The sequence below is a fragment of the Apodemus sylvaticus genome, chromosome X, assembly GCF_947179515.1.
Source record: "Apodemus sylvaticus chromosome X, mApoSyl1.1, whole genome shotgun sequence".
Lineage (NCBI taxonomy): Eukaryota > Metazoa > Chordata > Mammalia > Rodentia > Muridae > Apodemus > Apodemus sylvaticus.
In genome coordinates this window covers 13,084,200-13,099,469 of record NC_067495.1, presented here as the reverse complement: position 1 = coordinate 13,099,469, position 15,270 = coordinate 13,084,200, and the positions used below count along the sequence as shown (strand labels likewise).

General features: G+C 39.1%; 1 protein-coding gene across 3 annotated transcripts in view; it reads right to left on the bottom strand.

Annotated features, from left to right (window-relative positions):
- The window catches only part of Clcn5 (chloride voltage-gated channel 5), a 167,740-nt gene that overhangs the window by 137,893 nt on the left and 14,577 nt on the right, over positions 1 to 15,270 (bottom strand). For 2 of the 3 annotated variants that reach the window (XM_052170816.1, XM_052170815.1), the window contains one exon: positions 12,356 to 12,424. The exons of the other annotated variant lie outside the window; for it this stretch is intronic. In XM_052170816.1, coding sequence (XP_052026776.1) covers positions 12,356 to 12,424 — 69 coding nt within the window. The remainder of the gene's footprint in view (positions 1 to 12,355; positions 12,425 to 15,270) is intronic. 3 annotated transcript variants of the gene reach the window in all.

Below are 15,270 nucleotides of genomic sequence, written 5' to 3'. Positions count from 1 at the left end.
ACTAACCTCTTACCTACTTCTCTTATGGTGATTCTTCCTAAAGAACATTATCCAGGAAGTAGTTTTGCTGCTCTGTTTGAAACTGATAACGGCTCACCCCACCCCCACCCCCCACCTCACTAAACTGAAACCGAGCTCAAAGACCCTGTGCTTAGAAAGCAACTCATTTTTAAGAAACAATTAGCTGACATTTTTTGACACACTCCTAGAGTTCAATAAATGGCTATTCATTGGACATATTTTTCCAAGGCAAAAAAAAGAACATACTTATTGTTGTCATTTATATAGTCAGTTAAAACTTTGGGTAGACAATAAGATCACCTAACCAGTTAATCAATTTTAATAAATTTGTGCAAGATAATATTAGCGTTAACTGCAGAGTTACAGCTTTAATTTCTGTCAAAATGGTAATGAATGCAGATACTCCTTAGAAAATAAAGACAAACAGGAAGAATATACTATATTCTAAACTGCCTCACTAGAAAATGTAACAGGGCTTCACAATAATTCTGGCATGAATTGACTAGTCAGTCCTCTGTGGGGGAAAATACTGAGATCATCTGGCTAAGCAAATAAGCAGGATTCGGAGTGACAAATGTCAAACTTCCTGCTGACACAGGAAGAATGTGGAGTTCATGACTACCCTCAGCAACTAATGAGTCTGAAGCCAGCCTGATCTATTTAGCAAGACAGTTAAATTTAAAAGGGGGGCTGAAGGAGCCATCTAAAGATCATCAAGGACAGGCCTGTACTCTGACAAAGTCAGATTTGTTTGCTCTTCACAAAGGACCACACCCAAGGAATGCCATTTAACAAGAGAGTAGAAGCGAACTTCTGTACGCTCCGATTGAAGGACTATAAGGAGAGCCTAAGAACAGTGGAATCCATTCTGGATTGGTTGCTGGTTGAGGGCTAGGAAAAGCTGTCAGACACTGGAAACTGGGTCTGTTATGAGGCAAGCACAACTCAGGAATTGGGAATCTCCACAACAAACAGAAAAGCAAATCAGACCTGGAGACATCAAAAAGGAAGGAAGGACTAGTCCCCGAAAGAGAGAGAACTTTCTGGCATCTTACAGCTGTGGCAAGCCCTTGAAAGAAATGGCTTTTCTCTTTGTGTCAGCTCAGGCAACAGAACAAGTATTTGCTTTCTTTTTTGGTTTCATCTTGATTCTCATATCACAGACACTTTTTTTTTTTCTTTCAGTGGCATTGGCATGGATGCTAAGAATCTTCTAGTTTCTCTTGAGTCATACAGATGTTAAGATCAGACACGCAGTTACATAAGTAAATATTTCAACTTTATTTCTATTGACTTGGAAATCTTAGGTAGGTGACTAAAGGCTCTAGGGACAAGGAAGATTTTTTTCCCTTCATTTGTTTGTTTCTTTTTAATTATTTGATAATGCTGTACAATATATTTTGTCATATTTTTCCCCTCTCCCAACTCCTCCCAGGACTTACCCTTTACCTCCCTACCCACCCAACTTCATGTTCTATCCCTCTTAAAAAACAAACATCATGGGGTCTAACTTGTGCTGGCTATAATTACTTCTAAGCATGAGGCTTTCCCTGGGATGTGGTTAATGAACCTAGGGAGCTGCCTCATCAAAAACAAGTAATTTTTCCCAAGAAGTGTTTCTCCTTTTGATGTTGAAAGGCATGACTTGTGACCAAAAGAAAGGAGAGAGGAAATGAACATCTAGCTACTTTGACAATGTTGAAGAACAAGATATGATTTTCTGGATGATGAGTAAGATCTTAAACTTGGGGATTTCTGGTAAGGGGTGGAGGAAATTTCACAGACACGAGGAAGAAATCATTTTGCTATAGATTTGCTAAAATGGTGAATATGAATTTAAATGAAAATGTAGAAAGAAAACAAAACAAAAAAAACCTGCCAACTGTGAGTAGAAGGAAAATTCATAGTAGAAGAGCATCCATGCTTTCTCAAGAGCAAACAAGACCAAAGGTTTTAAAAGCAGACCTAGGACTGAAAAAGTCTAGACAATTGATTTTAGTGCACAGGTAACAAGGTCACTAGAATTCCTGGATTACAAAAAAGCAAAGGTGGGATGGAGGGATGGTGGCTCCTTGGTAAAGCATGCATATGACTCTTACAGAGAACCTGTGGGTATTTCCCAACATCAAGACTGGGTGGCTCACCACAGTCTGCAACTCCAGCTCCAGGGGTTTCTAATGCCTTTGGCCTCCACAGGTACCTATTCTCATGTGTACATATCCATATACAAATATACACATATAGACATAATTAAAAACAAATCATTTTCAAAAAGAAAACAAAGGGGACCTCACAGTTATCAAGAATTGCTGAGGTAGTATCTAGCACTTGGTCATGGAAGGGAGTGGTATATTGATTTAAAAAAAAAGTGCTTTGGAGATACACGGACAAGGATTCAACTTCTGTGCACCTTCATATTTGTAATCTTAGTCAAGGCATCTGCCTTCTCTAAACCTTCATTGGCACACATATAAATTGTGCATTAGAGTACGTGCTTTACTAAATTAAAGGTTATATACTGTACTCACCACATCACCACAGTAGGTGGTGGCTTTTCTCTTTGTGTCAGCTCTGGACACAAAACCGGACTCGTTCAAGCTCAGGACAGAAAAAAATCCCAACATGGAGAGTAAAGATGGGCACAAATTCCCAGCCCTAGTTAAAGTGCTATTAGGAATCTTGCAATGTTAGGAGAGGGAAAGTCAGTTTTCTTTAAAGGTAGGTTTCCCATACTTCAGTAGAAGGCCACACACGGGAATTGATGTGTTTAAAAACAAAATTGAAAAATAAAGGAAGGTCAAGTGAGTCTGGAAGGAGTAGGGAGGGATAAATATGATCAAAATACATTGTACAAAATTCCCTAAAGAACAAAGAAAAACATAAACACTATCACCATCATCATAATCATCATCATCAATACCAACATCACCTGTAGTCAAAAGGTAGTTCCTATAAGACTCAACAAACCAAAGAAGGGAACCATGGCAAATAATATTTGGTTGGGAATGAAAAGCAAAGAGAAAGAAGTACTGTGGTTATTGCAGCGCATTATGAACATCCCAGAAACAGAAGAAAAGTACACTGTTGATTTCCACCCCCCCCATACTTCTCTTCATTTCTAAACAGAAACAGGCAACCTCAAGTGCACACACACACACACACACACATCTTCCCACCTGTGTTCTCTGTATCCTGTGACACGTACTCTGAATTTGTGAGCCATGATAACCTATGAAAAATGAATTCTTAGGAGAGAGAGAGAGAGTACTGGAGAACCATACTGAATTATGTGAAGACTCAAAGGGGAGGAAATATAGATGATCCTTTCAATGTGTTCTAAGATAAAGCAAAGGGAACAGACAGCCCGTTTGTCTCTGACATTGGTAAAAACCATACGGATTTGGAGGAAGTTCAAGAGAAAATTCTTTGGTATGTTTGCAATTCAAAAGAAAATGAGCAACAGATACAAGAAAGAAGAGAGATTGTCAGTGGGCCAGACTATCTTAAAGGTGTCATCAGAGGATAGGTAAGGTGAAAAGCAACGTCAGGCTTGGGAAAATAACATAAAACCAAAGCAGCCATGGATCTATATGTTAAAAAGATCATCTGTGACCAATGGCTCTCTCTTTGCAAGGAGGGATGGAACTAGATTACTTGCTGACCAGAGTCGGGAAAGAAAGAGAGGACTAAATGAAAGGGCTGGAAGACATGGTAAGAAAATGGAACAGCTGCTGTGGGAAATTGAAAAAGAAACCAAGTAGGAATGTGTAAAGGGATTAGTAAGCGGCTGCTCAGGATCCAGCTGTGGTTAGAAATCATAGTTTGGTCATGGATATAATGAGCATGGTGAGGCAATTTCCCCAGTATTTACTCAGAAGCCTGGGAACCAGACAGAAGAAAACAGATGCTAAAATCCATTTAGGTTTGGGGATTGGCAGGGCAGGTGCAGCGGAACAAGAAGAACATGAGGGAATTGGGGATACTGTGGGAATTAGTATCAAATGGCTGCCGCAGCCGTGTGGAAGAAGGGGATGTTCGTTGGGTGGGAAAGGACATGGGACTGAGAGGCTAGAAGTCAAGGAGAATGGAAGATGGAATGGAAGTGTTTAAGCGCTCAAAGAAATTCTGTGAAAGGGAACAACAGAGGTGGAACAGCTCCAGATGATGACATGTTTCATTGCTGTGACCAAATGAGGTTGCTTGGGCAAAGTGGAAATGAAGGTCATATGACTGGCAATCAAGAAATGTTATGTGGGGCATCTGGGAACTCATCAGTGTAGGCACTGCTGAGGCCTAGAGTGATGCCCAGAGTCAGCATGGCATACAAGACTCATTGAGGTGCCAAGGGAATCAAAGAAAACAAGGCAAGCAAGTAACCCAAAATTCGTTCTGGGCTGGCTCAGTTCCTGCTAATGGATGTCAAAAGGGGTGGCCAGTGGGGGAAGTGGGCAACACTCTGGCTTCAGAAGCTTTCTTGGGAAGAAGGAATTTGCAGACTTAGCAGCTTCCATCTGAGGGTTGTGAGGTGCGGTGGGGAAGAGTGTCATCAAGGGTAAGAACTTCAGAGAAATGGTTGTAAATACGTGGGTTTAAAAAAAAAAAAAACAAAGAACACAGATTCAGGAAGATGCAGGAGATCAGAAGGCAGGGAAATAGTGTCATCCAGGAAACGTTATGGTTATGAAATGGGAAGGGGTTGTGCTGAATTTATACCAAAGACATTTTATTCTTTAGGGCACTGAGGAAGCAACAGAGGAACTGGAAACTCTGTGAGTTTGGCCAAGAAAGAAGAAGTGATAAGTTAAAAGCTGAAGTGAAAGAAACTTTAGGAACCATGGCCAGATTATCGTAAGCACTTCTTAGTAACAACTGTAGACAGAACAATGAAGACACAGGTATGAACATACCCCCACGAATACTGGGTGGAAGTGATCACAGGGACCCTTTAGTAGATCAACATTTTAGAGGAATAAAAAGCGGAGGGACAGTCTCACAATGTTAGCATCCACGACTACCACCCCAATTACAAAGAAATAAAAAAAAAAAAAGCAGAGGCAACTAAATACCACAGTATTTAAACAGAAATCATATTAGTATGCAACAGGAAGTGATGTAGCCATAACAGGTGCACATTCTTAAATGTAAGATAATCTACCCTAAACAGAAAATACATGTGAACAGGTGGTGGCAAGAAGGCAAGTAAGCAAGGAAGGACAACAATGGAATGATCCAGTTCCTATTTCTATCCCATCTTATATGATAGGGCTAATTTTTCACACTGGTAATGGCAGGACAAACACGAAAAAGATGGTAACCTAGGGGCGATCATGTGCAGTTTCCAATGAATCTGGCTCCATGGGCCCTAATAAAATATAGCTTGTGGTCATAAGGTAACCTGCACTCCTGATTAGGAAGTTTCTGTTGGTGATCTCTGCAAAAAAAAAAAAAAAAAATCATGGTGGGCTGAAAAGGTAGCTCAGTGGTTGAGCACTTACATGCGTAGCACATGTGAGGCTCCGAATTTGATGCCAAGTATCTCTCACACACACACACACACACACACACACACACACACAAAATATGGCCAACTAGAATGAAGGAAGACTATAGGTTGATATCTAACAACTCAGTTTTCAAAAGCTGTAACATTTCCAAAACACCTTAAAAACAAAAGTGGCCAGGTGTGGTGTTACATACCTTTAATCCCAGCACTTTGGAGCCAAAGGCAGGTGGATGTCTATGAGGTGGAGGCCAATCTGCTCTAAATGGTGAAGTCCAGGCAAGTCAAGTTTACACAGAAAGACACCGACTGTCTCAAAAAAGAAAACTAAACAAAAAAAACCCTACAAAAGTTGGTATCATAATGCAAATAGTTCACAATGGACTGTTCAACAGCGTGTGAGCACGGTCATGAGAACTGTGGACTGGGGTAATGCCACTGCCTGAGTGTTTTGACTTCCCATATGTCATTTTAGACAATTTTTCTTTATAGAATGAACTCAGACAGACATGTGGTAAAACTGCATACAGCAATACACATACTAAAACTTTCTTTTACTTGAGTCTCATCCCCCTATAACCTCTGCAGATTGTACCAATGTCCATTTGGTGGTTTGATGTTGTAGTAGAGTTCATATATGATGTCACTGTTGTTGAAAGAAGCTAAAGGACAATGTACATGGGCCTTGCCTCTATACATCTTTGCAGTTACTATAATTGCCTGGATGTATAATTATTTTAAAATAAAAAAGGTGGGTTTTTGTTTGGGGGGTTGTTTGTTTGAGGAAAATGTCTCTCTCTGTAGTTCTAGCTAGCCTGGAACTCAGTAAGTAGATGATGCTGGCCTTAAACTCCAGAGCTCTTCCTGTTTCTGCCTCTTGTTTTTTGTTTGTTTGTTTATTTGTTTTTGTTTTCTATTTTTTAATTAGATATTTTCTTTATTTACATTTCAAATGTTAGCCTCTTTCCTGGTTTCCCCTCCAAACCCCCCTATCCTATCCCTCCTTCCCCCTGCTCACCAGCCCACCCACCTACCTGCCCGACCTGGCATTCCCCTACATTGGGGCATCGAGCCTTCACAGGAGGAAGGGCCTCTCCTCTCATAGATATCCGACAAGGCCATCCTCTGCTATACATGCGGCTGGACACATGGGTCCCTCCATGTGTACTCTATTGGGACTAAAGGTATATTCACCATAACATCGTAAAAAGATTTTTTTAAGAATAGTGACTAACAGATGAATGTTTACCTCACAAGAGTTCTGCTTGGAGTCTTCGGGACTCTGCATTTAGCACTATTAAAATACCATTTTCAACCAACTTAGAAGAAAGCAAGCAAAGCATGTATTAAGAGGGAGACACAGGTAATCTGCTTTCAAATAGAACTAGAATCTGAAAACTTTGACAAGCTACATTAGGTGCTGCAAAGTAAAAGTGAGAAAGGTAGAACCCACTTTGTATCTCCTGCCTAGGGCACAGTGTCTGACACAAGGAAGAGGACAAAAAAAAAAATCCAAAAAAAATAATAATAATCGAGGTTTGTCTCCAGCACAAAAAGGAGCTGCATATGTAGTTCAGCTGATAGCATGCTTTCATAGAATGCAAGAAGTTTGGGTTGAATCCCTAGCATGTCATAAACCATGTGTGCTATGCAAACCTTTATTCCCAATACTCGGGAGGTAGAGACAGGAAACACAACGTCATCTTGGGATTCAGGAGAACTTGTCTTAAAAAAAGAACAGTAAGTGAATGAAAGTTTTTTTAAAATAGTCAAGGATGCCCAGTGGGATAGCACACACCTTTAAACCCAGTACTCAAGAGACAGAGGCAGATGGATTGCTGTGAGGTCAAAGCTAGCCTAGCCTACATAGTGAGACCCTGTCTCCAAGAAAATTTAAGATGAGTGAAAGTGCATTGCAAAATATTCTGTAATCAACAGAACGATAATATTCCTGAAACTACTACAATACTCAATTCCATTAATAAAGTATGCTTTTTCTTGAAGGGACTTGCTTAATTGTTCAGGCTGGCCTCAAACTTAAAATCCTCTTTGCCTCAGCCTTTCAGCTAGGGTTACAGTCACGGGCCACCATGCCGAGCAATAAAGTATGTATTTTTTTTTTTTTTTAAAGAAAGTGGAATGGAGTTAACTATTATACACCGTTATTGTGCTCTGAATATATACAATAAATCAGGTCTTGGAAAAAAGAACCATAAATGTTTAAAGATCCTGTTGTATGAAGAACATAATAGCCAAGCATGGTGATGCATGCCTATAATCCTAGCACTTTGGAGGTATATATAGAAAAACCAGAAGTGTATGGCAACCCTTGGCTACAGAGAGAATTTGAAGCCATACTGATACAAAAGATCTGTCTCAAAAAAAAAGAAAGAAAAAAGAAAGAAAGAAACCATGAACACTAAAAGTAATACAAGATGTTTAGCCTGGTAAATGAATATATGAAAGATGAACTATAACCAGTAAAAATGACAAGTTAGATCATAACTATTATGTATGCCATAAAACAATGGTAGGATTATTATACTTCACTGTGGATAGCATAATGCCTTACCATTTACAGTATACTTCCCCCTTTTTTTTTGTGATGGAGTAGGTTCAAAACAGGGTCTCAAACGATAGCTTAGGCCTCTAACTATGTAAGCAGGCTGACCTCCAGCTCACCCCACTACTCCTGTCTCGGTCTCTGAGTGATGGGATTACAGGTGTGAGCCATTATGCCCAGCACAACTCCCTTTCACAGCCTGCCTCCTTTCTTACCTGTGCTATGTCAGAAAGGGAGAAAAGTAGGAGAAACGGTTTTCTTCTGCTTAGCCCTAGAAGTTAGAGATCAGAAACAGACTTGAGCTCTGCCTCACATAAAGGACTTTCCAAATTTTTAATCTTCATGAGACTGGAATAACTATTATAAAAGCACTCAGGACAGGCTAATAGACAGCTTAGACACTAGACATTTCATTATCTGATGTAACCATCATAAAAGTGCTGTGAAGTGGACACTATCATTCTTTTACAGATGAGAGAACTTAATTAAAACACCGAGGACTTAACTGATCTGCCCTAGGCTATAGCCTCTGAGAGCCAAGTGTCAGACCTAGAAATCAAATTCAGGCAGGCCACTGCCTCTGAATAACTACAGCAATCACCACAGTCACTGGCTAAGGCCACTGCATGGTGAGTGGTCTACTCATCTTAGCCAAAGGCTACACTAAACCAAGATATATGCAGGTAAGAGGGTTCTAGGAATCTTGAACGATAGGCCAGTTTGGACTAAAAGACTAGATGGTTTCAGTATATGACTAATATTAGCTCTAAAAGATTACATACAAGAGTATCAGGCATGTTTAAGACAGATCTTTTGGTATAATGGTAGATAGCTAGATAGACTGATGGCAGTTATTTTGCTTTGTCAAATTGATACAATCTAAATCGCATGTGCATTTCAATGAGGGATCATCTATACTTAACTGGCCTGTGGGCATGTCTATTTAAGGGATTCTATTACTGAGTAGATCTGCCCACTGTGGGTGGCAGCATTCCCTGGGCAGGAAATCCTAGATTGTCTAAGAGTGAGAACTAGCACACAAGCACTAACTCATTGTTCTCTGCTCTTGACTACGGATACAGCTGTTTCAAGTTCCTGCTGCCTTGATTTCCCTGTATCGATAGACTGCAGCCTGGAATTGAGAGCCAAATAAACTCTCCCCTAAACTGCTTTTGTCGGGATATTTATGTCATCAACAGGATATGACGATATGAAACTAAGACAGAGAGTTAAAAAAAAAAAAAGATTTGACTGTGGCTGTGGCACAATTTGCAGCTTGAATGTCCATTAGTGCTATTTTATGTTGTAAAATAATAGACTTCATGAAACTATAGGTATGCTGGAAAAAGTATGTGTGTGCTATTTTCCTATTTCAACCCCTGTTTCTAACAACTGTTGCAAGATACATCAAAAATTGCAAACTGCTTAACTACATAAGCCAAGGCTAATGCATTTGACTACATAAAATAAGAAACTTGTTGGGGACAGTGGTGCACTGTTGTATTCCCAACACTTGGGAGGGACAAGCAGAAGTTTATAGTCATCCTCAACTATATAGCAAGTTAAAGGCCAGCCTGGAGTATATGAGACTATGGCTAAAGAAACTGATTTTTAACAATAGATTATAATCATTTCTAATTTTAAAAGGAAAGAAATCCACTGTCATTTCTCACTAAGAGACAGCTACTGTAACATCTCAAGAGGACACCTTTGTAACTTTAACATTTTAGGATTCTATAAAAGTAAAAAAATCGGGCTGGAGAGATGGCTCAGCAGTTAAGAGCACTGACTGCTCTTCAGAAGGTCCTGAGTTCAAATCCCAGCAACCACATGGTGGCTCACAACCATCCGTAATGAGATCTGATGCCCTCTTCTGGTGTGTCTGAGGGCAGTTACAGTGTACTTACATATATAATAAATAAATCTTTAAAAAAAAAAGTAAAAAAATCAATTAGCTGAATACTATCCTCAGGAGAACAGGAAGGAATCAATGTAGCATATTCTATATTAATGAAGCAAAACTCTATTAGCATAAAACCAACAAGCCAAAAAACATAATAAAAACAACCTGCTTGCAGTTAAAAAACTGAAGAACCTCTACTAGTTACAAAGTTTTTTTCTCTACAAATTTCTTCTTGAAAACAATATTCTTTTATTTTCAAAGTTTTCTATTTTTATTTATTTTACCTTATGTATATGTGTGTGTGACTATGTGCACTTACATTCACAATATGGACACATGAACAGAACATCAGAAGAGAGCATTAGGTCCCCTGGAACTGGAGTTACAGGCGATTGATTGTGAGCCACCTCGGTAATGCTAGGAACAGAATCCACCCGCAACTTGTCCTGGGTCCTATAGTTTCATGAAGTCTATTATTTTACAACATAAAATAGCACATAAACAGCATAAAATAGTCCTAAGAGCAGTCAGTGCTCTTAACAACTAAGACATTTCTCCAGCCCCACTCATATTTTTTTTTAAGTGCCAAATATATTCCACACAAAACAAAAACAATCAGCCTGGCCTGGTACCTCATGAATATAATCCCAGCACTTGGGAATGGAGGAAGGAAGTTCAAGGTCATTCTCAACACCACAGTGAATGCTAGGCCACATGACACTGAGCCTCAAAATAAAAAGGAAAACAGGAACAATAAATGAACCAATTTGTTAAATACCCGGCAGCTGGCAAGAATTGAACAAAGTAATATTAGTGGAGAAAGAGGATTTTTTTTTACCCTTCCCACTTCAAAGTTAAGCTGTTTCTGTTAGAGCAGCCCTTCCAGCCTCTTCCTGTTTCATTACCTACTCCTTTCTGTGAAGGAAGGTACGATTATTTGCCTGAGAGATTAGACAAGAAAAATAATTAAGTTAAATCTAATTTCAAGACAGGGCCATTTTAACTAGTTTTAAAACAAACAAGTCATCCTCTGGGCAGAATAGTGCATACCTTTGATCCCAGGAGACAGAGGTGTTCAAGGGCACCCCGGTCTACATAAAGAACCCCGGGCCACCCAGGGTTACACAGTGAGACCCTAGCTTAAAAATAAACACAACATGAAATTATATGCTCACCTGTTCATCTCTAGTACCCAAAAAATGTAAGTGAAACCATGAGCTGTGAGGCTAATGAACCCTTGCAGCCTGGCTGATCCAGGAGCTCAGAAATCCAAAAGGCTGTTCTGTAGTAGGAAGTTCCTATGTGCATACAAGAAAGCAGGGAGATGGCAGAAGGCAGAGCAAGCAATACATAGAAATCACCCCCAAATGCACATTTCAAGCTCTCTGACTTCTCTCTAGCATGTGTCACACCAAACCTCCATTTGGTGAGCGACCATCCAAATTCAGGGACCTGTCACCAATATCTGCACTTCCCTTTGAGTATGGAGGGTACCCCTATCTAATTTTCTTCAACCAGCTCAAATGTCACCTCCTCCCTAGCCTTCCATCCTTAAACCTAGCTACAAATTATTACTGTTTTCTTAGGATCCTGCATTCTTTGTTTCTACTCCTCATTATACAAGGGTGATTCTTTTACTAGGTAAGTTCTTGATGGAAAGATTCAAGTCGATGATTTTGGATGAGCCACTGGGTCAATGCAATTGCTTTACACCATTGCTCAATAATAGGAGTAAAACACTAATATGTTCCTAAACTTACAAGCTCCCTTGCTCCTCACCCCTTAATAAAACAGTCATTAGAGAGTAGGTGTGATATCTTCCTATGAATGAATGCAGCAGCTAGCTTCAGTCCAATGTGTTGAACTTTTTTTTTTTTTTTTTTGGCTTCCTCTGCTTTTCCTATCCTGTATGATGCAATACAAGGGTGAGCTCCTGCACATTTCTTGGAGCTGCCTTGATAAAAACACTGTAGGGCAATACTGTCTAACACAAACAAAAGTCATTAGGGCAATTTTAAATTTTCTAAGTGCTGCATTGAGAAAAGAAAAAAAAACTAAGTGAAATAAGATATAATACTGTATTTTATTGAATCAAATACATACAAAATGCTATCAGTTCTATAGGTAACCAATGAAAACATTATTATGGTTTTTAGATTCTTCTATATATGGGGTCTTTGAAATCCACTGTACATTTTATACTTATAGCATATATACATCTATACCAGGAATTTCTTATTAGTGATGGAAGTTTTTTACTTAGTTTCTCTTTGCTCCACTTTCTGCAGTTTAAAAAGAAGAATATTACTACTAACCTTCAACAGCTGGATTGCAGTGGGAAGTGTGTATAAAAGATTTAAAATGGTACCTGGGGGCTGGCGAGACGAGTCAGTGGGTAAATGCTCCAGCGGCCAAGCCTGTCTCCCTGATTTCATTCCTGGATCCAAATGGTGGAAGGAGAAAACCAAATGGAGCAAGTTGTGTATACACACACACACACACACTTAATTGGTTAATTAATTAACTATAATTTAAAACAGTACCTAGAAACCTATAAGAGCTTAGTAACTATTAACTACCATGATAATCATCCATTAAAAAATAGCTAAAAAACAATATATCTTCAAAGTCCATATAGCAAATCAATGTCAGTTCTACTTTTTTGTCTAAGTAGTTATCTATCAAGCCAAGCAGGGCAGATGAAAGCAATGGAAAAAATTCTTATTTTACACATTTAAAAATCCAAACTACTAGAAAAATAGAGTTTGGGAGTCAGCCCAACAGATTTTCTTCAAAATGGGAGCATAGAGCAATGCCATGTAGCTATGTCATGGTAAGTGTCACTTTACCCTAAAACTTCCTTTAAGCTCCATCCCTATTTGCTGTAATTTTTGTTTTAAAGACTTATTATTTAACGTATTTTGTGTATATGAGTTCTTTGTCTTCATGTACATCTACATGCCAGACAAATGGTTGTGAGCCACCGTGTGGTTCCTGGGAATTGAACTCAGGACCTTTGGAAGAGCAGTCAGTACTCTTAACTGCTGAGCCATCTCTCTAGCATCTGCTCTAATATTTCATCTGTGTCAATGGGTGAATAATGTAACTTATGTCTACCATGAAATACTTTAGGAGTTTTCATGCTTTGTAAAATATAACAGGTTAAATAATCTTGTCCATATTTACACAAGGTCCAAACCCAAGAATATCCAATCTTTTGTCAAATATTATTGTGGTCTTTAGGAGACAAAAAGCAGAGATAAAATACAGACACCAAGGCTAACTATTGAAGGGAAGAAACTATGGCTTTGGCATCAGAGTTTAATGTCTGCCTTCAATCTTGAGTAAATTATTAATATGGCCAGGGGGCCACTCTGAAGCTGCTGTATCTCACTTTATGATAAGCTCTATGAAATACAAAAATCAGTCAAAATAACACTTCATCAAGTCTTAACTTCCCTGTTTAGCTCTAAAAGTAAGTTATCTGGGGGTAAAATAAATATTGATAATATTTACAGATAAGTTAATGGTAAATAATCACCATATAACCAGAATATTTAGGAAAACAAACAAATGTTCCATATGTCTGATATTGATGCTGCTATGACAGAAATCTAAACAGCCATCATATCCCTCAGCTTTCAACTAAGTAGCAAAGCTTATAATTCTAGGACATGGGCAAAAACACTAAGGATATCAAGGATCACAACCAAGATCTCCCAGCCTATCTCAAATTCTCTAGATCTGGGTTCCTCAGCTCTAGCCAATGCTGACACTATTATCTACAAAGAATTCTTTGTTGCAGAGGGCTGGCCAGTAAAATATAAAATACCTAGTACCTTCCTGGTCTTCTACCTGCTAGTAACATCTCTCCCTATAGTGAGAACCAAAATGTCTCCAGATGTTGCCAGTGTCCCTAGAGACTAAAACCATCCTTGGTTGAAAACCACTTATAAGTTGTCTACTACTGCATCATCAAGTCTCAATGTGTCGCTAATTTTGACACAGACTCAGTAATATAATATGCAACTTTCATGGGCAATCTGGATTATGCAGAGGCAAAGCCTTTTGAGTTCATTTGAATTTACTACACACATAGTGAAATATATCTTACAAAATGAACTGACCCATGTATGTTTTTCAGACAAAAAAAATAGTTTTCATACAAGTGATGACCTTTGTAGCTAATATTCAAGAGTAAGATATTTAACTTTTAGGACTTGTGATACATTTTTTTTTACATGAGTACACTGGCTTTAATTATTGAACAAAGCTTCCAATATACGCTACCTGTCATCCACACCATTCTCATGTTTCCTGTTTCCCTCAGAACTGCTCACATGTTCTGACTTCCAATTACTAGGCCCTGTACTCAGTCACTAATAACCACAAGTTTTAAAAGAAAGGTTACATACACAGTGGGCTTGAAATGCCACCTCTGTACAACTGGCAAACTCCTATGGCATTTGGGTTAGTTACCTAGCCATTACTAGAACAAATACCTGAGAAGAATGGGCTTACACTTCACTCTGATTCAGCCAATGTATTGTTGGCCCACCATTTTTAAGCCTCTGGTAGCACAGTACACACGTGGCAGAAGCATGTGACAGAGGAAGCTACTCACTTCATGAAAGCAAAAAAGTGTAAGAGAAAAAAAGAGGCAAAGTGCTCAAAAATTCCTTTCAAGGGCATATCTTCAAATTATGTAACTTTCATTAGACCTGCCTCCTAAGCATTCTACCACCTCCCTATAGCACCATGGGCTGTGGGCCTTTGGTGGACATTCCAAAACTCCCAAATAATCTGTATTCCAAAATATTCCTGGAATGAATCTCTCACATTAATTTTATTATGGTTATTTGTACAGGTGTTTCAACTTCCTCAGACTAGCATTTTCAGGGGAGGGCATTGTCTGCTTCGGACTGCCTAGTCCGACATATGCCATATACTAATGTCTGGCAAATACAAGATAGTCCCAAGATTAAACTCAGAAAGAATGAAGAACTTTGCCACAGAAGTATAGTCCTGCTATTCACAGACCCTGTAAACTTTCTTACATACCTGCCCTCCCCCTTTCATTTGCTGTTAAGACCACAGCAAGATGGTCTGGAAAGATGGCTTCCGGTGTTAAAGGCCAGGCTAACAACTCAAGCTACAAGACCACCACAACAGGACTGTACTAGAAAGTACTTCTGTCACAACTGGCCGTCACCCTTTTTGTGGGGGAAGCAGTGGAAACAGGATTTTTGGCACTGTGCTCCTAAGAATAGAAAGTAACCAAGA